At 41.8% G+C, this 21,135-nt stretch overlaps 1 protein-coding gene across 1 annotated transcript; it reads right to left on the minus strand.

Moving 5' to 3' along the window:
• Window positions 1-8,219: 8,219 nt before the first annotated feature.
• Window positions 8,220-13,114, minus strand: si:dkey-87k14.1 (leucine-rich repeat transmembrane protein FLRT2). Its single transcript, XM_047392964.1, has 2 exons — window positions 12,617-13,114; window positions 8,220-11,449 (listed from the first exon to the last, which is right to left on the minus strand). The coding sequence occupies exon 2, from the start codon at window positions 11,073-11,075 to the stop codon at window positions 9,120-9,122; it is 1,956 nt and encodes a 651-aa protein (XP_047248920.1). The 5' UTR covers window positions 11,076-11,449; window positions 12,617-13,114; the 3' UTR covers window positions 8,220-9,119.
• Window positions 13,115-21,135: the final 8,021 nt, after the last annotated feature.

The raw sequence follows: 21,135 nt of genomic DNA on the forward strand, positions 1-21,135 counted from the left end.
ACTCTGATAGCCCCTTAACTATCCAGTGCACCTAGACATCTAGTTAGCAAATCCAGTTGTTGTGTGAAGGCCTCAGAAGGTTGTTAGGGATCCTTAGTGATCAAATAGTAACATGAAGACCAAGGAGCACAGCATCTCATGGACCACTTTTCAGTCAATCGTGAGAAAAAGCAAACAGCATGGCACAATTTAGCACAATAATGTTTTGGCACAAGATACTAAGACATGACTGTCTGCCTAAAGTAAGGCCGGACAGGGACAGCATTAATCAGAAAAGCAGCCAAAAAGCCCATTGTGACTCTGGAGGAGCTGCAGAGATCCACAGATCAGGTGGGATTTTCTTTCGACTGGACAAGTATTAATAGTCAATGTGTCAAGAAAAATGCCATTATTGAATCGAAGTCATAAGAGGTCCTTTTATAGTTTGCCATGAGCTTTCTAGAAGATATATAGACCTAAATACAGGTTAAGCCAAAAAGAAAACTGGTTAGAGGGTGCAGAAGATTTGAGACTGGGTTCACCTTCCAGCAAGACAATGGCTTACAGTCAGAGTACAACAGAACAGTTTGGATCAAAGCACATACAAGTCTCAGAATGGTCCAGTCAATGTTCAGACCTAAACATATATCTGTGACAAGACTTGAAAATATCCAATGTGTAAAACAAATTGAAACATGTATCTTTTTCCTTCCTCTTCACATTTATACCTTATGTCAGTGCATCACGTGAATCCTAATAAAATACATGTTTGTTGCTAGAATGAGAGATATTGTAAAATATTTTAAAAGGTATTGTTACTTTTGAAAGACAGTTTGTAAGCAAAGCTAAATCCAACTGAGAGGCTGTGTGCGTCAGAACAACAACACAAAAAAAACTAAAACACTCAGCACTAAAAGATCTAACAAAACACCCCAGACAGCTGTTTGTGTGATAGACCATGTTCTAAAAAATATTTGCAGTTTTTAAAGCCAAAGTGATTTGGAAAGTGCAGTTCTGGCAGGCAACTGCAAACCAATTCGGCGACCCAAAAGTCCACAAACTTCTTTGTTCAACAATCCAATCAGGCAGTTCCAAAGCAGCAACAAAACACATTAGATCCTGCAAATCCAGCCCATTGTTTGAATGTTTAATTAAAACTACAGAAAGAAGAAAAACGTGATCCCAACAGTTGTCAATTAAAGTGTGTTTTTTTCTTTTAAAACTGCCACCATTGTATCAGTGCCATCAGGCTGGAAAACAATGTGGTAAATCTTCATGAAGTATGGTACAGAATCTTTAATTAAAAGAATTAGTAGCTTCAGTTTATTTCATTCTGTCTTTGAGCACCTTATACCTCATTAATATCAGTCAGTCATGGTTTGACTGCTGTGAAAAGTTAAGAGCATAAATAGAAGCTTCGGGTGATTGACCAAACCTTCCAATGCCCCCAGATATCTCTACAGAATGTTCATGCACTTAAAAAGTTACCCACAGCAACAAAACAAGGAATTATAGGAAACCAATTAGCAATAATCGGGGCTTTAACTGACATATGATGACTGTGCAAAGCTGCTGGGTGTCTCATCTCCTTGTCAATAGGCTAAATAGTGTGGATCTCTCCTAGGCATCAGTGTTTCATCATTTCTTCATCAGTGTCAGCATGCTCCTGAGCCCGAGTGAGGCGGCTGAACGGATTAACATCAAAGCTGCTCCAGAGGTCCACTCCCAGGGTGAGGTTAATGCCAAATGCTCGTTTAATGAATCAGAAAATATGCCACGGATTTATCAAGGCTGTTTTTCTGGATATGAAGGTGAATCCATGGGGCGGGTTTGCTGAATTGGGAATCAATGGTTGCTCACACAGCCCTTCAGCGTTGACGTGTGTGGATTCAGTGAGTATATCTAGACACACATCTGAGTTTCACTTGTCAGTTTGTTATTAGCAGAGGGTTAAGTGCCAAGACAAGAATAAAACCACCTGAGTTTTATGATTCAGCGCAGGCAACTCCTTTCTTCAGCAATCACCCTCCCTCTTCATGCATCTGTCAATCAACATTTATTCAGGCCTTCAGCCAAACTTTCTCATGTTCATTTCCTTATACTTAAATGGGAGACAAATAGGACCAACAGCACTTGATGAAAATTACTCATTATTACAGAAATGTAAGATGTATTTCTTACATCCACCTGGATAATAATAAATGTAAGAAATGTACATTTGTATTTTGTTATGATGTGCTGTGAGACAAATGATGGTGAGCAGGATTGAGTTTCAGAGGATATACCTCTGTTAGATTTGTGCCTGTGTTTCTCTTTTCCAAATACCTTTTTACTGTAATTTGTGCATGGTATTTGAATGCAGCTAAAAACATGGACATCTGAGCATACAGAGCTAGGTGTTCATCTTTAGTCGTGTTTAAAATAATTTACTTTTTTCAGTCCCTTACAGATTCCAAACAATCTTCAAGACATTTCATTTAGCAAAATAAAATACTACTATATTAAGGCTCATTAAAACCATCCATTTTTTACACCCACCTACCCCTAGCAGGGTCCTAGGGACTGGTATCTATCTCCAGTGTCCATGGGCTGAGTACACATTGGACTAGTCGCCAGTCCATCACAGGGCAACAGAATAGACAACCATGCACACACACACACACTCCCTCCTAAGGGTAATTTTGGAGCACCCAGTTTGCAACCTTTTGGGAGGAAGACGTAATATCTGGGAAACCCATGGAGTACACACAGACTCCATGCAGAGAGGCCACAGTAAACTGATATCATCTGCAGCACCATTTTTGTCAAAGACCCTCCATAAAATTGCCACCCTAATTTGGAAGAGAGGTTTTAGTACTCCGTTCGAATCCCAGCCTGAGGTCTTTCTGGAGTTTGCGTGTTCTCCTCATGCATGTGTGGGTTCTCTCCTGGTACTCCGGCTTCCTCCCAAAATAATCTAAATAATAATCTTTTCCATTTTATCTGTGGCAAAACAGTGTTTAATGTATCCTAGATGGTCAATGTGCTGCTGGTAATGTGACACACTGTCTAACAAGACTGCATGAAAAGACACAGGATGAACTGAGCGTTAGACAACATATATGGAGCACTGACAGAAACTGGAAGCAGCATCTTTATGTTTTTGGTATAAACTGTCATAACAAAAGCAAACCTGTTTCTGACTAATCATTACAATCAACTTGATCTCCACATATCCCCTGCCTTTGGTAACGACTCATCTTATAAGTGAGAAATTTGTGCTGAAATACATGCATATTGACAAAATGTAGCACTTATGTGTTAACTCGTTCTCACAGTTCTGGTGGTTCAGCTGAAATGAATAAATAATGTTGCTGCAGTGCAAATGAATCATTGTGCACAACGCTACTGAAGTGCAAATATTTTCTCCAAGTTTGATAAAATGATTGCCGTTTGCTACAAAGTAAACTGTGATGCCACCAAATAACCCCCTGTTCTGTGATCTATTAATCATTTCAAGCATAAATTATTCCTTTCTGCTTTTGCCTTAACAGTAAATCAATGCAAAAAGATACAAGGATGGGGCTAGGGTGACACTTCACCGCTGATTTCCCTGTGCACGCATTTTCACCGCTCTGGCCAAGTCGTGGAGAGAGGCAGTCCATCTCAGGTGAAGTGCCGTTAAGTTTGGTGCTCACTTTTCATAATCCACTGGACTTCCACAGATCAATAAGTTTGTGTGAGTGTGTGAAACGAGAATAGAGGCTGTTAGTGGATCTCTAATGCAATTTAATGCAAGGTGACCACAGTAATGACCGGGAGCAATGGAATACAAACATTCCTGGGAATCAGAGCTCTTTAATCCATCCACCGCGAAATGGAAAAGAAAAGACACTTCTGTTGGTTTAAAACCACAAAAATAAAAACTGTGCCGACTTAATCAATCTCTCATGAAAAGAGAATCGATGCAACCGAACTACTGCATTTGGCAATTTTAATGTTGGCTGTATTACCCTACAATAAAACATTAGTCACTGGAGTGTAAGCAGAAATTATAAAGTTGTTCTGTAAGATTTTTCTAAAACAATGACTATATTCATGGTGCTTTTATTTTTATCAGATTATTAAAGAGCAGAAAATATTTGCTCGGTTATGCCATAATCCTGAGCATGAAATAGGTTGGAAGGTTATGAAATATGATTAACTTTTACACATTCGACTGCTTTGAATATTGCAGGATATCAATAGTAAATGCCTCACGATTACAGCACCACTCCCTTAGCAGCTGTCTCTAGTCTGTCTATATATGAAAGGGTGAATATAGAGTGCAGATTCAATGCTGATGTCAAGCAACATAACACAGAATGGGATGAAACTGGTAGCTGGAAAGATTACCTTTTTATAGGCACGCAATATAATGATCCTCCTTTGAAATGGTTGTCTTGGGCAACTTTAGGCTCCAGAATGTGTCTGGTTGCCCTAACTGGCTCTACTCTTAGGCCACTGTAACATCTTTACCCCTAACATCATGGGCAACAGCAGAAAATCAGCACATGGCCTCATGGAAACCCTGAATGTGATCCCTATCAAGCTCTATCAACTGCTGGTAATGTTGGTATTTCTGACTGTGATGATGCATATTCCAAACATATTAAATCCAATTAATATGGCCAGATCACACCATTCTTTGAGGGGTGCTTACCTGTGTTTGTCAGCCATTGTGTACTACTGTCATTTGGCTTGTTGAGTGGAGGTAAAAAGCCCTAATATTGTTTCTAAAAAGTGTCAGTTTGTGTCATCAGAACACAGAATATATCAACCCATATTTTGTGGATAATCAAGATGTTTTTTCTAGCTAACTGTGAAATGATCATTTGTGCTCTTTTTGGTCAGCAATGGGTTTCACCCTTGGAACTCTGCCATTATATACCCTGTATATTTCCTACTACTATTTACTAAAATATCATATGGGTTATTTTGTGACCGCCTGGACAAATTGTCATTGCACTCTTGGACCAATTTTCTCCCTCCATTCTTGAAAAGTTGATTACTGCTTTATGTTTTCTCCATTTGTGGATAGCAGCTCTCACTGGATTGCTGGAGTTCCACCACCCTTCAAACTGATGTATCCCTGTCAGACTGGAAGATGTCAGCAACTTTATTTTTTATCAGTCTTTTGATTTTTTTTTCATTAATTTGTTGCTATTGTGTTTCTTTTTTGGGGATTTTAATCTACTGCATGTTCTCAGATCAGTTCTGTTCAAGATTTTTCTTGATGTTACAGGTTTGGCAGTCATTGAGTTTTGTTGTGATTAATGCAATTCGTTTCAGCTTTCCAAAAATGTTCTTCACTGCAGTTAATTCATAATATAATGATCATCATTTAAAAACAGTTTTTTGTATTTATTCACATTATATTTGTCAGATATAAAAGGGCGATGATGAACATTTGTGACAAAATATACTTTCTCACAGAACATCACTGTATGTATTGAAACTGGTGTGCTCACCTTGGCCTCATTTCCACTTGAGCAGAGGCAGAAGGCTGTCTGGTTGTTTGATGGAAGAACTGCTTTCTGGTCCTTCATGGTCAGCGCTGCCTTATCTGAGCCCTAACCAGTCTCAGTGAGTTAGTTTCCTCAACCAGCAGCTCTGAACCTTGTGCAGTCCAGCTTTTTACGTATGTAACTCTGTCCCAGATGTCTGCCATGTTTTGTAAACTGGTTCCTGTTATTGCAGATTGTTGTTGTGAACCCTTGGATGCTAAAAGCATTGCTCTTATGTGGCATCCCATCTTCAGTATGTTTCTCCAGTATACTTTGGTCTCAGGGTTGAGTGGATCTGTTACCTATATTTATTTTCCTGACTTCTTTCTAATGTACCTTTTTGTGAATTGGATCTGGCAGCCTTCAGAGCCATGGGTTTGCACATACTGACAGTTGAACATCTGTGTTACCTTCATTGAAACCATCAGCTTTCTATCGCATAGAAAATTTCAATTGATCCTTATAATCACAACTTATTGGTCTCTTCAGTCATCTAATAAAGTAGGTATAACATGTATTAGCTAGGGAGATTTGTCTGGTCGTTTAAGATGTGCCTTTGTATTGCCCTGTGATGGGCTGGCAACCTGTCCAGGGTGTAGGCCCCACCCCCGTACGACCCTTGCATTACAATTGGGTATAGACTATGGATGGATGTTCCATGTTTCACTACGCCGTTGTTTTTATTGGACTCATGTGTATCGCAGAATACAGGGGTCATTAAAAATAAATATGACTCAATTTTTATAAACAATTCATCAACAATTTGTATTTTTTAAGCGGGTGTTTTCTTTATAGCTTCAGAATTCTGCTACTGACTTGAAGAAGATTTATGGATTATAACTGGTACAACCATACAAAACAAAAATGACTTGTTAATTAACAAACTGCTGTCAGACTTTTAGCATAACTTCTAGAAACATTAACCTGCCTTACAGTCAGTTCTGCTGCTGGACCTGATGGTATTTGGACTGAGAAGACTGTGTGGATGTTTGGGCTGAGTGTATTACTACAGTGTTGTACCTTGGTGCAATTAACCAGGTTATTCACACGTTTTTCACAAACACAAAGACTTGTGTTATTGCTGAAGTGTTGATATCACTTTTGCAAGCATTCTGCAGTTTAAAAGATTTCTTTTAATCACACTTTAATTAGTTAAAATGGTGTTTGTGTGACTCTAAGGGTTCAGTAAGGGTAGGCCCATACTTAATCAGTTTTCATCGAGGCATTGATCAGCATTGCTTTCATGTTTTCTAAGATTTTTAAAATATGTGTTATGGCCATTTATGTTGAATTTTGTAAATCATAAGTTCTATTTACTTATAGGTTGTTAAAATATATTTCAGTTGGTTTGGAACGATGATATGAAATTGTTTGGAATTATTATGATTTCTTTGGTAACTTTTAAGCCCCTCCCGGTAATTTAAGAGATTAAGAACACACTGTGCGGCGCTTGTTGAATTAGAATGTCCAGTGTGATGACGGGAGGTTTTTTACAATTATTTTTTGACTTAAATGTGACGGCCTTTTTTTTTTACTATTTTGGCTTGGAAACAGAAAAGCCGTGACAATATGTTTTGTAGCTTAGCCACAGGAAAAGGGTGTATTATTCAATAGTCCAGTTTAAAATGTGATCCCAATCTGAGAAGTTTTTGTATTTCGGTGTCTTGTTCCTGAGAAATCCCAGGACTGAGCAGGAGATGGGTTTGAAGTTGTTGCTCAGTTCTAATTTGGCGAAGAAAGCACAACTGAAAGGTGCTGATCTGGATTTACTGGTCATCTTGTTTTCCAACTCTTACCAGTGGTCACGACCAAAAGTATGAGATCCTGGAAACAAGCTGCTGAAATTAGCCTCTTTGCAATGGGATCTCCAAAAAGTGGACGGCATTAAAGGAAAAAATGGATGGAGAGATATAATAGTTATTCAATTAATTGAAATTGATGCTACTGCATTTGAAAGTTTTATCCTGGATCCTAGAAAGAAGAGATCTAGGATGGCATTCCAAACAGTCCTCTATAAATTACCACTTTTAAACTCCTGAGAACTCCCAAAATATTTGAAGACGGATAAACAAAGTCCCTCCAGTGGTTTCTACCTCTTCCCAAGACTCTGCTCTCTAGAAGGATGTCCCTGAAGAACCTCCAGAGAGATCAAGTAAATTACTTCTGCTGACTCCTTTCGATGAAGACGTTCAGCAGCTCTACTTGGAGCTCAATGCCGATTATGTAGCTCCTTTCCGACAGAAATCTCATTTAAGTCACTTTCATTCAAGATCTATTCTATTCAAGAGATAATCGGAGAGCGTTGGAATATGGATGGACCAATCAATTGTCTTATCTTTTAGCTCAACTCCTTCTCCCTCACCACCAACCAGGACAACGCCCTCATTACCACAGACAAAGCCCTGATCCACCTGTTTGTCACCTTGCCATCACTAAAAACTAAAAACTGAAGCAGAATCTCATCTCCCTTTGGGTCCTGTTCATCTTGCAGACTATGACCCCACTTTAACGGCTCTGAAATATCTGAACATTTCAACTAGTTAAAGATTGCGTCATAATGAACTCCTCTTCCAGGTGTAGAACCCCTGCATATATGTGCTCACAGACTGCCGATACTCTAAGCTGTGATGTAAACCAGAGTTTCACTGCTAATTCCGGATCCCGTGCTGTCCTAAATTACGTACGTCAAAGGTCAGTGCTCACGCTAAACCAGAGTTTGAAATTAATTCCCATTTGGAGATATGTTTTATTTAAATGTGTCATGAGATAAATAAATAAAGAAAAGCAAGTATAACTCACAATAATCCATTAAATTGTATATACAAGGATACATCTTGTGCAAAAATATGGATGTTAAACACATTTTAAGCTGATATCTTCAAGGCACATTTATAAATTGTTCTGCTGAAAAATGGTCAGTATTGAACACAAAACAAAGATTTTGCTTCCAGGAGATTAAACATTCAGAGGTTGTGCTTTTTTGCACCTCGCTTTGTGACACCCCCACCAAACACAGCAAATGCTGATAACAAGACCCTTTTTGCTGTGATGATGTATTAAAATGGAGATGCAAGTGAAAGCTCTGCAGCCTGTCACTTTCTTAGTGTTTAATGAATTGTGACCTTTAAAATTCTTCCTGAAATAGAGAGAAAATGGTTTGCATATGGTTCAACATTCTTCGGGGATCTAAAAATATTACCAGACCTCAGCTTCACAGAGCTCATAAGAGGAAACCTACACCCTCTAGTGGTGAACATGTTCTCCTCCAATTCCATCCAAGTTTCCTGACAGTCAGTCCGTCATTTTCTTCCTCTTATTCCATAGTGGGTCGCAGGGAAAAACCTTACATAATAGCAGTAAAAGAAGCCATCCTCAATTCTTAAAGATAAACAAATGTTTTGTTTCTTTTCAATGTGTTTGTGCACAGAACTGCAACATCACAACGTCATAAAACAAGAACCTATAAATCCAACAATGTTATGTAAAAGAGAAGGTCAAGTCAACTGTATAAATTACAATTTTGAAGACATAGCTTTTTAAAACATATGAACTTTACAGAGTTCAAAAAAGTCTGAGAAGTTTCAGGAAAAATATTCCTGATGGTTTCTGGAACCATCATGAGTCATGATCCTGGACATTGTTCTTGCAGTACATTGTGCTGTTGTTCACTGTGGGGGAGTCTCTAAAGCTTAGACCCCCATTAGGGCTGTAGATAGGCTGAATGCGAAAATTTCCCTTGATGAGCTGCTCGTTGTTGAGCGACATTATCTGGAAGCCTGTTTCAGTCATTTCCAGGAGAGAGTTGTCTTTCTTGGTGCCAGCCTCACAATAATCATCTTTTCTACGTCCCCGGTTGTACTTCCACTCCGAGCGACTTTTCTTGTGCATGTGCCAGCAGAAGATACTGAGCAGGACCACCAACACGACAATCACAGCCCCACCAATGAGCCCAGCCAGCAGGAGTGGTGAGCCAGACTCTGGCTGCGTTGCCTGCTCAAGCCCAGAACGTCTCCTGTTGTTGTTATCTGGGCTAAAAAAGGCAGCAGTTGTCACGGCCTCGGTGCACACAGTGTCATCCTTGGGCCTGTAATTATTGAAAGCATCCAAGGGAATAATGCAGATCCGATAGGTAGACTTGGGCTCAAGATTAGTCAGTCGGATTCCCCGATGATCCCCACCCACTATCCTCTCTCTGACCGTGTCTCCGGTCAAACTGGGCTCCATCCTGGCCCAGGTCACCTTGTAGGCAGTGACTGGAAAAGAGGCCAACCAGCGTACATGGATATCTGACCCATTTAATATGGTGAAAGTGACCTGTAGAGGCTGCTTAGTCCTCAGTCCATCCTCCCTGGTTGTGTAGATAGTGTAGAGGGTGGGTAGTGTGGTTAGGGGTCGTTTAGAGGAGGAAACATGTCGAGTAACCAAAGGGAAGTCTGTGGAAATGGAAATGGATGGAATCAGAGCAGTGTCAGCTGTTGAAGCAGCTTCTGAGCAATGGACCAGGTCAGCACTCAGCTCTCTGATCACCATACCTCGGAACTTTTCAGGTTTATGGCACATGAACCCACGCACATTCAGCGATGCAGGAAGAGATTTGAGCCATGACACCACCCAATGCATGCCACAATCACAGAGCCACGGGTTGTTCCGGACGGTGAGCTGCCTGAGACTTCCAAGGCCATCAAAGACGCCCCTCCCCAGCATCTGTAGCTGGTTGCTAGAAAGATCTAACTTCTCCAGCCTGTGTAAACCTGCCAGTGCTTTCACAGGGATCTTACTTATTTGATTTTCCTGAAAGTTTAACTTAACAAGCATCTCCCCAGGGAGGAACGGGGGAGGGTAAGTTAACGAGTTCCGTGCTAGAGACAGGTCCCTTAGGGTGACCAGGGCTTGAAAAGTCCCAGGTGTGATCCCTTCATCTGTCAGCAGGTTTCCATCTAAAAGCAGGCGTTCCAGCTGGGTGACATTCTGAAATGCTTCCTCTGCAATGACTGCGATCCGATTCTCATCCAACCTTAACTCCTTCAGGTCATCTGGGAGACCAATAGGCACGCTGCTCAGGTGGTTTTTGGTCAAGAATAGCATCTTTAGGCTCAAAGCTTCCCGAAATGCCCCTTCTTCCACTCCAACAGTAGAAATGGAGTTATCATCCAAATGCAGCTCCTCCAGCTGAAGAAGCTGAGCCAGAGCAGCTCTAGTGATGGTCTGAATGTTGTTCTCCTGCAGATGGAGAACCTTTACATTTTTTGGCAGGTTAACTGGGAACTCGTCAAGCTGGTTGCCATAGAGATACACAGTTTCCACAGAGGCCACATGGTGCAGTTCTAGGGGAAAGCCAGCGTTATTGATCAGATTGTTGTGGAGGTAGAGGGTCTTGTAGCCCTCACCAATTCCCAGAGGCACTGAGGTCAAGCTCCGCTCATTGCAGTAAACAAAGGTACGGTCACAGCGGCACTCTTCGGGACAGTTGGAGGCTTGTAAGAACTGGAGATGAAGGCCCAGCAGTATGGGAATCCACGGTCTTACTAAGGAGGTCCAGTCCTTACTCCATAAATGCCACAGTATCTCCATTTCATATGGTTCAATAGAGCAACATTAAAGAAAGTAACTATAGGATTTAAGAAAATAATAAGAATCAAGAATTCCAGCAAAAGAATCATAAGATTTAAACATTGTGTCCATCCTGGTCCTGCAAAAAGTCCTCAGCAATTCCTCAGTAATTGGTTGTCCTGAGGTTCGCAAAAAATGTGAATACACTAATTACCACACCCACCCATTTCTGAGATGGTTCATAAAGTCCATCACATTTTCTCCATCTGTTAGCCAAGTAGAATTCAGAGCTTGGTGCCGAGCACTGATGAAGCTGTATGCATGCCTGGGGATCTTCTCGTCATGACCTGACCATAGTTCTTCAACAAAAGACCTCTGTGGCTTTGCACACAAACCTGCAGCAAAAACACAATTTACGAAGAAAATTAGGTTTAATTTCTGTTAGTTCACATAAGCAAATGTTTATTTACCCTTTGTTCAAATTGCATGATAGCACTGTAAATGGGAGAGCACACAAATGAATTTATTCAGACACATAGGTGTAACAGAAGATATTTAAATGGATAGTAAGAAAGCAAGAAAAGGAGTTTATCTGCTTCGCAAGTTGACAGTGAAGCAAAATATTTGCTTACAACAACTAACCAGCAAAATTACTGCACAGAGCAGCATTCCTCTACTGAATTCAACCTCCAGATAAGAGCAGACAACTTGCTCCAAAGTCAAATTCCTGCTCTGCATTTTTTCTCCGTGAGGCTTTTCATTCTTCCCCACGTCTGATTCATTAAGTCTGGTGGTGCCGAAGGAGAGGATGACTGTAGGAAGGTGATGAACGCAGCCTGTCAGCACAGATAAGATGAAACAAATTCCTTGCAGAGGGACACAACAAAGATCGATGTGGGCCTCTCACATTGAGGAAAGAAGCTGCTGTGACTACAAGGTCAGAACATTTAAAAGAAGTGTGGAGAGTGTTTTCATTAGTGGATTCAGCGGGAGGGGAAACACTCTGTTATAATGATCAAAAATCAAGAAAACACAGCAATAAAACCTCCTACTGGAGCTCTGATGAGCTTACAGGGTGATGGGCATGAATTCTTAGTGATCGTAAGCTGGACAGTGAGAAGTGATGAAACAGCAGCATCCTGTTGACAGATTGCATTGATTTCTGGCCAAGGCAGCTCAATAGTTATGTAATGTTCTGGGCTGGGGGTGTTGGAGGGGTAAATAAGCCATCAAACTGAGGCTGATTATGATGACCGTGATTTTTTAAGCGGGGTTTTCAACATCAGACTTGAAACATGAGAATTCCTGTTATTTGTTCTAGTTTGGAGGAGAAAGTTCAGGTTTTCTTGGATAAGAGCTCCGTTACTTTCAAGGGAAATCTATTATATATATACATATATATATATATATATATATATATATATATATATATATGTGTGTATATATATATATATATATATATATATATATATAATAAATACATTTTAACCCCAAGGAAATTTTATTTAGAAGATAACTAACTCTGTTATATAAATTGAAAAGTCTTATCATCAAGTTCTCACCTTCAGGAAAGTAGAAAGTCTCTCCTCTTCACGCCGATCCGTTTCGCTTTGCTCCACGCACAGCGCTGCACACACAGCAGGAATAAACTCCGCATCCTTCCCGCTGCGCTCCGCTGCAGTTTAAATAAATGACGCCGCGCTGATTGTGCCTGGTTCTGACCCGAAAACAAAACTCCGTGGGACGCATGGACTTTTATGGCACGGGATCTTCCTGTCCGATGCACACACACTCGGACACAGTCTATTGAGCCAGAGCCTGGGCTTCCGGTGACGTTCCTCCGCCGGCTTCAGAGAACCAGAGGGGGCCACAAACCCGAGAAGTGGCTAGAGTCAGGAGCTTCCAGACTGACTGCCGCTCCGCCGCTCGCTCCCCGGGGTGTGGATTCCATGATCGGTGTCAACTGCTGGAGGCTGGTTCGGTCCTGGTCCTGGTTCTCTCTGCTAGAGATCCATGAACAGCTGAGTCTGTACTCTCCCTCTCCCTGCCACTCTGTCTCTCTTTCCCTGTGCTCCTCTCTCCATCCTCGTCCCCTTTATCTCCCTCCCTCTTTCTCAGCGCTCTTGCATGTGTTTTTCCACATATAAATATAGATATAAATATATATAGTTATATCTCTATATATAGATATAGAAATAGATATATATCTATATCTATATATTCAACTAAAACTAGAATTTAAACATTGTGTCCAATAGCTTCACTGTCATTGAGTACATAGACTGATATATTACCACCACTTATTCCTGATGTTTTATGATGATAACCTAAAATTCAGTATTGTATAAAATTATTCATTACACCAAGAGAAAAAATATATACACATATTTTAGAAATGTTATGTTCCAGCCTACACAATTGCTGCTGACTTGAGAAATGGCTGAGAAAAAGTAATTTGATACAATTCAAAAGGGTGTTAGAAGCCACAAAATGTCATTGGTAAATACATTGGCTGTTTAGAGTGCTGTATCCAAGCATACTAATGTGAAGTTGAGTGGAAGGAAATGTGTGGTTGGAAAAGGTCCTCCAGCAACATGGGTAATTGCCGCCTTTGTCAGGGTTTCGACATTTTGGGACTCTGTGTTGGTTTTGTGTTTGTTTATTCCTTCAGTTATTTTGATGTTAGTTTTGTTCTCCCTCCTGTCTCCTACTGTTTGCAGTTCTCTCTCACCTCACTCATAGTTCCTTTGGTTGTTGTTGTTTTCTTATTTATCACTTAGAATGGTTTTCTCTTTATTATGATTATTATTATAGTTCTCTGGTTTAAGTCTCTATTCTTCCAGTCCCGCCTGATAGGTTAGTTTTAGTTATTGTTTACATTTTGGTTTGTATGTATTCTAGTCCTCACGTTCTCTGGTTCCCTTCCAGTTATTTCAGTCAACGTTGGTTTAGGTTCGTTTACTGTATTGTTTATTAGTCCCTTCTCCCAGAGGTTAGTTTTGTATTAGTTTCACCTGCCCTTCAGCCTCCCTGTTTGCCTCGTTACACCTGTCCCTAGTTCTTTTGATTGCCTGTCTATTGTTACTCTCTCATGTCTCTCTGTATATTAGTTGGTCTGTGTTCTTAGTTCCTTGCTGGTTCCTCTCGTTCACTACCCCTGTTTATGCTCAGTTTTGCTACGTTACAGAACTGTGTACACATGTAAGTTTTTGGCTCGACTCATGTTTGTACCTGCTGTGATTATGTTACATTTTGGAGACCTTTGATTAAAGAGAAGCCTTCCTCTCATCATGCTGCTGCCAAGATCTTATCTGCACTTTGGTCCGATCCAAACCCAGACCTTGACAGCCTTGGGAGGATTATAAAGCAAAGCCCAATGTAGGGAAGATTCACGAGGCATGGACTGCAGCTGGAGTCGGTGCTTCAAGAGCCCCCAAAGTCCTCTTTCCAGGTCGAAGTAAATTTTGCATTTTATTTGGAAATCAAAGCCCCAGAATCTGGATGACGAGTGGGGAGACATCCAAGTTTCTTGAGTTCCAGTGAGAGGTTTCCATAGCCATGTCATCTGTTGGAGTTGGTTTACTATGTTCTCAATCCAAAGTCACTGCATCTGTTTCAGAGCACTTAATGCTTGCCTCTGCTGATAAGCATTGTGGAGATGCTCAATTCAGTTTCAGGTCAGTTCACTTACATAGCATTTATTATCATAAATTACCATGTACCATTTATTTCATTTATTCACTTATTTATTTAATGGGACATTCAAATTTATTTAATGAAATATTTGTGTAATTGTGTCCCTTTTGGCCCTCCATACCATTTCCCCATGATTTACTGAGATGTTTTCTTTTGGAGGGTACATCTTCTGCTGATGCTCTAATGTGAGTTCAGTGTGCAATATTGGAATTAGTCACTTTATAACTCATAAAAGATATTTGTTTCTATTCTATTGGCATGACTGAATGTATTTGTGTTTACAGTTATAACATACTCGTACTCGTCGTCTTCCGCTTATCTGGGACCGGGTCGCGGGGCAACAGACTCAGCAGAGATACCCAGATGTCCCTCTCCCCAGAAACCTCCTCCAGCTCCTCGGGGGGAGCCCAAGGTGTTCCCAAGCCAGCCGAGAGACATAGTCCCTCCAGCGTGTCCTGGGCCGTCCCCTGGGCCTCCTCCCGGTGGGACGTGCCTGGAACATCTCCTGAGGAAGGCGTCGAGGAGGCATCCGGTATAGATGCCCGAGCCACCTCAACTGGCTCCTCTCGATGTGGAGGAGCAGCGGCTCTACTCCGAGCCCCTCCCGGATGGCCGAGCTCCTCACCCTATCTCTAAGGGAGTGCCAGGCCACCCTACGGAGGAAGCTCATTCCAGCCGCTTGTATCTGGGATCTCGTTCTTTCGGTCATGACCCAAAGTTCATGGCCATAGGTGAGGGTAGGAACGTAGACCGACCGGTAAATCGAGAGCTTCGCTTTTCGGCTCAGCTCTCTCTTCACCACAACGGACCGGCACAGCGCCCCCATTACTGCGGCAGCCGCACCGATCCGTCTGTCGATCTCCCGCTCCATTCTTCCCTCACTCGTGAACAAGACCCCAAGATACTTGAACTCCTCCACTTGAGGCAGGAACTCCCCTCCAACCTGAAGAGGACAAGCCACCCTTTTCCGGTCGAGAACCATGGCCTCGGACTTGGAGGAGCTGATCCTCATCCCAGCTGCTTCACTCTTGGCTGCGAACCGCCCCAGTGCATGCTGTAGGTCTTGGCTATAGGCGGCCAGCAGGACCATGTCATCTGCAAAAAGAAGAGACGAAATCCTCTGGTCCCCAAACCAGACCCCTTCCGGCCCTTGGCTGCGCCTAGAAATCCTGTCCATAAAAGTTATGAACAGGACCGGTGACAAAGGGCAGCCCTGCCGGAGTCCGACATGCACCAGGAACAGGTCCGACTTAGTGTGCGGCAATGCAAACCAAACTCCTGCTCCGCTTGTACATAGACCGGATGGCCCCTAATAAAGGGCCCCCGACTCCATACTCTTGGAGCACCCCCCACAGGGCATCACAAGGGACACAGTCAAATGGGCAAACTCCCATGAACCCTCGAGTACCCTGTAGAGGGTATAGAGCTGGTCCAGTGTTCCATGGCCGGGACGAAAACCACACTGCTCCTCCTGAAGTTGAGGTTCGACTATCAGCTGGACTCTCCTCCCCAATACCCTGGCGTAGGCCTTACCAGGGAGGCTGAGGGGTGTGATCCCCTGTAGTTGGAACACACCCTCCGGTCACCCTTCTTATGAAGGGGGAACACCACCCCAGTCTGTCAGTCCAGAGGCACTGTCCCCGACTGCCACGCAATGTTGGAAGAGGCATGTCAACCATGACATCCCCACAACATCCAGAGACTTGAGGTACTCAGGGCGGATCTCATCCACCCCCGAAGCCCTGCCTCCGCGGAGCTTTTTAACCACCTCGGTGACTTCAGCCTGGGTGATGAAAGAGTCCAACTCCGACCAACCAGTAGTCCTTCTCCATGGCCTCACCAAACACCTCCCATGCCCGAGTTTTTGCCTCTGCCACCACCCGGGCCACAGCACGCTTGGCCTCACGGTACCCGTCAGCCGCCTCAGGAATCCCACAAGCCAACCACAGCTGATAGGGCTCCTTCTTCAGCTTGACAGCGTCCCTTACTGCCGGTGTCCACCACCGGGTTCGGGGATTGCCAACACGACAGGCACCGCAGACCTTACGGCCGCAGCTACGGGCAGCAGCATCGACAATAGATGCAAAGAACATGGTCCACTCAAACTCTATGTCTCCAACATCCCCCGGAATCTGGTCAAAGCTCTCCCGGAGGTGGGAGTTGAATACATCCCTGGCCAAGGGCTCCGCCAGACGTTCCCAGCAGACCCTCACTATCCGCTTGGGCCTGCCAAGTCTGTCCAGCTTTCTTCTCCTCCAGTGGATCCAACTCACCACCAGGTGGTGATCAGTGGACAGCTCAGCCCCTCTCTTCACCCGAGTGTCCAAAACATGCGGCCGAAGGTCTGATGATACGACAACAAAGTCGATCATTGACCTCCTGCCTAGGGTGTCCTGGTGCCAAGTGCACTGATGGACACCCTTATGTTTGAACTTGGAGTTCATTATGGACAATCCGTGACTAGCACAGAAGTCCAATAACAAAACACCACTCGGATTCAGATCGGGAGGCCATTCCTCCCGATCACGCCTCTCCAGGTGTCACTGTCATTTCCCATGTGGGTGTTGAAGTCACCCAGCAGAATAATGGAGTCCCCGGGAGGGGCACTATTCAGCACTCCCGACAGGGACGCCAAGAAGGCCAGGTACTCCGCACTACTGCAGTTATAACATCAAGTATTATATAATAATACAAAAAAAGGTCAACAGTAACATGGTAAAAATCTTCATTCTGGCTCTCAAAATTCTTTCCTTAAATAATTGCTTCTTTTCATAACAGAAGAAAAAGTATTTCTTTAGTTTCCAACTGTGTCTAACGTCCTCAGAATCCTTACAGTTAAGCCGTTGTGTGTCAGCAGCTCCTGCAGGAGATAAAGGTTCCTGTTGGACATTTGAGACATTTTTTGCTTTGAGTACCTTTTTATGTTATTGTTGTTGTTTTTAAGAAGGACTGCTGCTTGTCGGCTGATTCATTCCCTTCAACAAATTTCCAACTGGATGGTTCAATTTGCTGTAACAAACAAAAAAGAAGAGAAAGGAGAGCAGCATTTATAGACAGTGTACTTGTGAAGACTTGGCTGTATACTGGACCGAGCCCAAAGCACCACTGTCACAAACAAAGTCTGTGGCTGATTTAGATCATCTGTTCTTTAGTCGACGGGTTTTATTCTGTCTGCCAAATATGACAGCTGCTACCGCATCTTAATGCTCCAATCTATGAAATAAATATTCAGACTTAATCCGCCTGCAGCTCATCATTGTGCATGGAGCCTGTGTCCAACATGATAATTTTTGTGCCGTGTCACTTTATTTTGGATGCCATTTCCTGAACCTAAAGGGACTTGCAAAGCTGCTCAGAGTGTCAGATTAACTGAGCTGGGTTGAAGCGTAGCATATTACCTGGATCTGTGACCAGATTACATGGATCCACACTTACCGAACAGATCGGGAAATGTTTTTGGTTAAATGTGCAAAAATACACTAATAGTCAATGTTAGCTCTGAATTTTTAGGTGCATCAGGAAAAAAATAAACCTCATGAAGATTAATTATTTAATTAATTAACTTTAAGTAAGCTAATTTCAAACTAAAATGGTTTATCTACCATGGTACCCATCCATCTATGAATGATACTATCTATCTATCTATCTATCTATCTATCTATCTATCTATCTATCTATCTATCTATCTATCTATCTATCTATCTATCTATCTATCTATCTATCTATCTATCTATCTATCTATCTATCTATCTATCTATCTATCTATCTATCTATCTATCTATCTATCTATCTATCTATCTATCTATCTATCTATCTATCTATCTATCTATCTATCTATCTATCTATCTATCTATCTATCTATCTATCTATCTATCTATCTATCTATCTATCTATCTATCTATCCATCCATCCATCCATCCATCCATCCATCCATCCATCCATCCATCCATCCATCCATCCATCCATCCATCCATCCATCCATCCATCCATCCATCCATCCATCCATCCATCCATCCATCCATCCATTCATGAGACAAGGCACTTAACCACTAGTTGCCTACCGATCTGCATATTGGTTTATGAACGTGTGCACATTGGTGTGTGTGATTGGGTGAATGTGGTTCTAGTGTAAACACTCCATTCTAGTACATTCTATTTACTATTTATATCCATCCATCCATTGGGCCAGACAGAAAGATAGCAGTTCCTTCTTTTTTAAGGTTTAGTTCTGTTACAGATGAGCTATCTCAGATGAATCTCTTCCATATCAAGTATAAAGTGGCTCTAATTTAAGTTAAAAGTAAAACTCAATTTAAATGACCTCGGTTTGGAGAAGCAGAGATTATTTCTCATTATAGAGAGGCAGTAACAGCTGATCATCAGACTGACACCACTTCTAAAGCAGAACTGAAATTTGGTTTCAAACATTTCTCATTAGATTATTATTTACCTACCAGCCTAAAGATCGAGTTGGTCTGCATGACCATGTCAAGCATAACTTGGAGGAAATGGTACTTGATGTAAAAGCAAAAACATGAGAAGAATTCATGTGTTAAGGGTTATTTAAAATCTGCTAAATCTGGTCAGGTAAGAAGCTTTAGTTTTCCTGGTGGGAGATTTGTCTTCTAATAAGAGCTGAAGAATTGATGGCACTTTTAGTTTAGTTTTAGTTTCGGAATGGGGTTGGAGCTGTTTTAATTATGCAAGCAAGTACAGTATTTGTCTCTGCATGTTTTCCTCATGTTTCTAAGATTTACTCTGATAGATGACTACAATCAATGCTTACATTTCTAAACACACTCTTAGAAACTTTCTTGAAACAGCACTCTGACAATCAGTCTTTTGATTTCACAGACTAGATCCTTTCAGCTGATTTGAATATTTTCCTTTAAACTTTGCCTGAAGCTCTGAATGAGACTTTAATACCCGCTGAAACACAGAGTCGACCTGTTCTGAGTGAATGCTTCCTAAGTATTTCTGCAGATGTCCTTCAGAGCCCAGACTCTGGCATTGTGCCTCTGCCTTTATGCCACATCTTCTGCTTTCCATGAAGGAGCAGAGCTCAGACAGGTAGAGAGCAGCTGAGATGACAACAAAGAGGTTTCTGTCAGGACTTCAGGTGAGGCTGCTGTGACACGAGCTTCAGTGAGAGTCAGGTTTCTGTGCTGAGGGGAAGACTCAGTCAGGGCTGGATTATTTTCCTGGAAAAAAAGAGAAAACACTCCCAGTGTTCCATCTGTTTGGGTGGTTTCACTTCATGGAGGGCACAAACGATCTATCTGCTATAGCCTAACAGCCTTGATCTGGTTTGAGGGGATTATTTAGTATTAAACATTAATTGTAAAATAAATGGTTCATTTTAGAGAAATAAGAATTGTGCAGATAGCTCCCCAAATCCCTAAAGTGTCTCTGCTGCCCAATGGGAATTTCTGGAAAGCTTTCATGAGATGCTCCTGTATGTGAGGGCTTATTTAATCAGATTAAATAAAGTTCAAAGTTGACAGGAATGACTAGACAGAGAAAACACATGTTCCTGTACCATGAGGACCTGAAGGTAGTTTGTTCTGTTCTGATTAGGCAGACATTTGAGATTCTAGGCTTTTACATCAATCAAATAGTCATAATTCATGGATGTATGATGTGCTTTTGATCCTGAAAAGGGTCAGAGCCAAGACCATGATTACTTTGTGCAACAGAAGCTGAAAGTTTCAGCCAATGCAGCAAATTAGAACAGATTCCACAGTCTGTCTTCATTTCTGCTGTTTTATAGAATAATCTTAGTTTTTACTACTTGCCTCACTGTCTCTAAAAAGAGATTAAGGTAGAAGAAAACGGTTTTCCCCCAAACTCTTCTCTTCTTTGTTTATTTTATACCAGAGGCACTTTCACACAGAGCTGTTTGGCCCATCTTAAATGGACTAGAGTCTCTTTCCTCAGAGAGTCCCCTTCATATGTGTGAAAGCTTATAGTGCTTGTTTTGAGAAAAACTAGAGCAAACCTAAAGCCGTTAAAGTATTTCTTAACATAGGAATTTCTAATAACAGCCGATGATCAGTTGATCACAATTAATTCCAGGAAAGCAGAGAAACATCAAGGGCGCTGTGTATATATATTTATATACACCACTCAAATAACTAGATCTGAATGAATGAAATATTCTCACTGAATACATTCTTCTGTACAAAGTTGAATGTGCTGACAACAAAATCACACAAAAATCATCAATGGAAATCAAATTTATTAACCAATGGAGGCCTAGATTTGGAGTCACACACAAACTTAAAGTGGAAAAACACACTACAGGCTGATCCAACTTTGATGTAATGTCCTTAAAACAAGTCAAAATGAGGCTCAGTATTGTGTGTGGCCTCCAAGTGCCTGTATG

The sequence above is a fragment of the Girardinichthys multiradiatus genome, chromosome 19, assembly GCF_021462225.1.
Source record: "Girardinichthys multiradiatus isolate DD_20200921_A chromosome 19, DD_fGirMul_XY1, whole genome shotgun sequence".
NCBI classification, from domain to species: Eukaryota; Metazoa; Chordata; class Actinopteri; order Cyprinodontiformes; family Goodeidae; genus Girardinichthys; species Girardinichthys multiradiatus.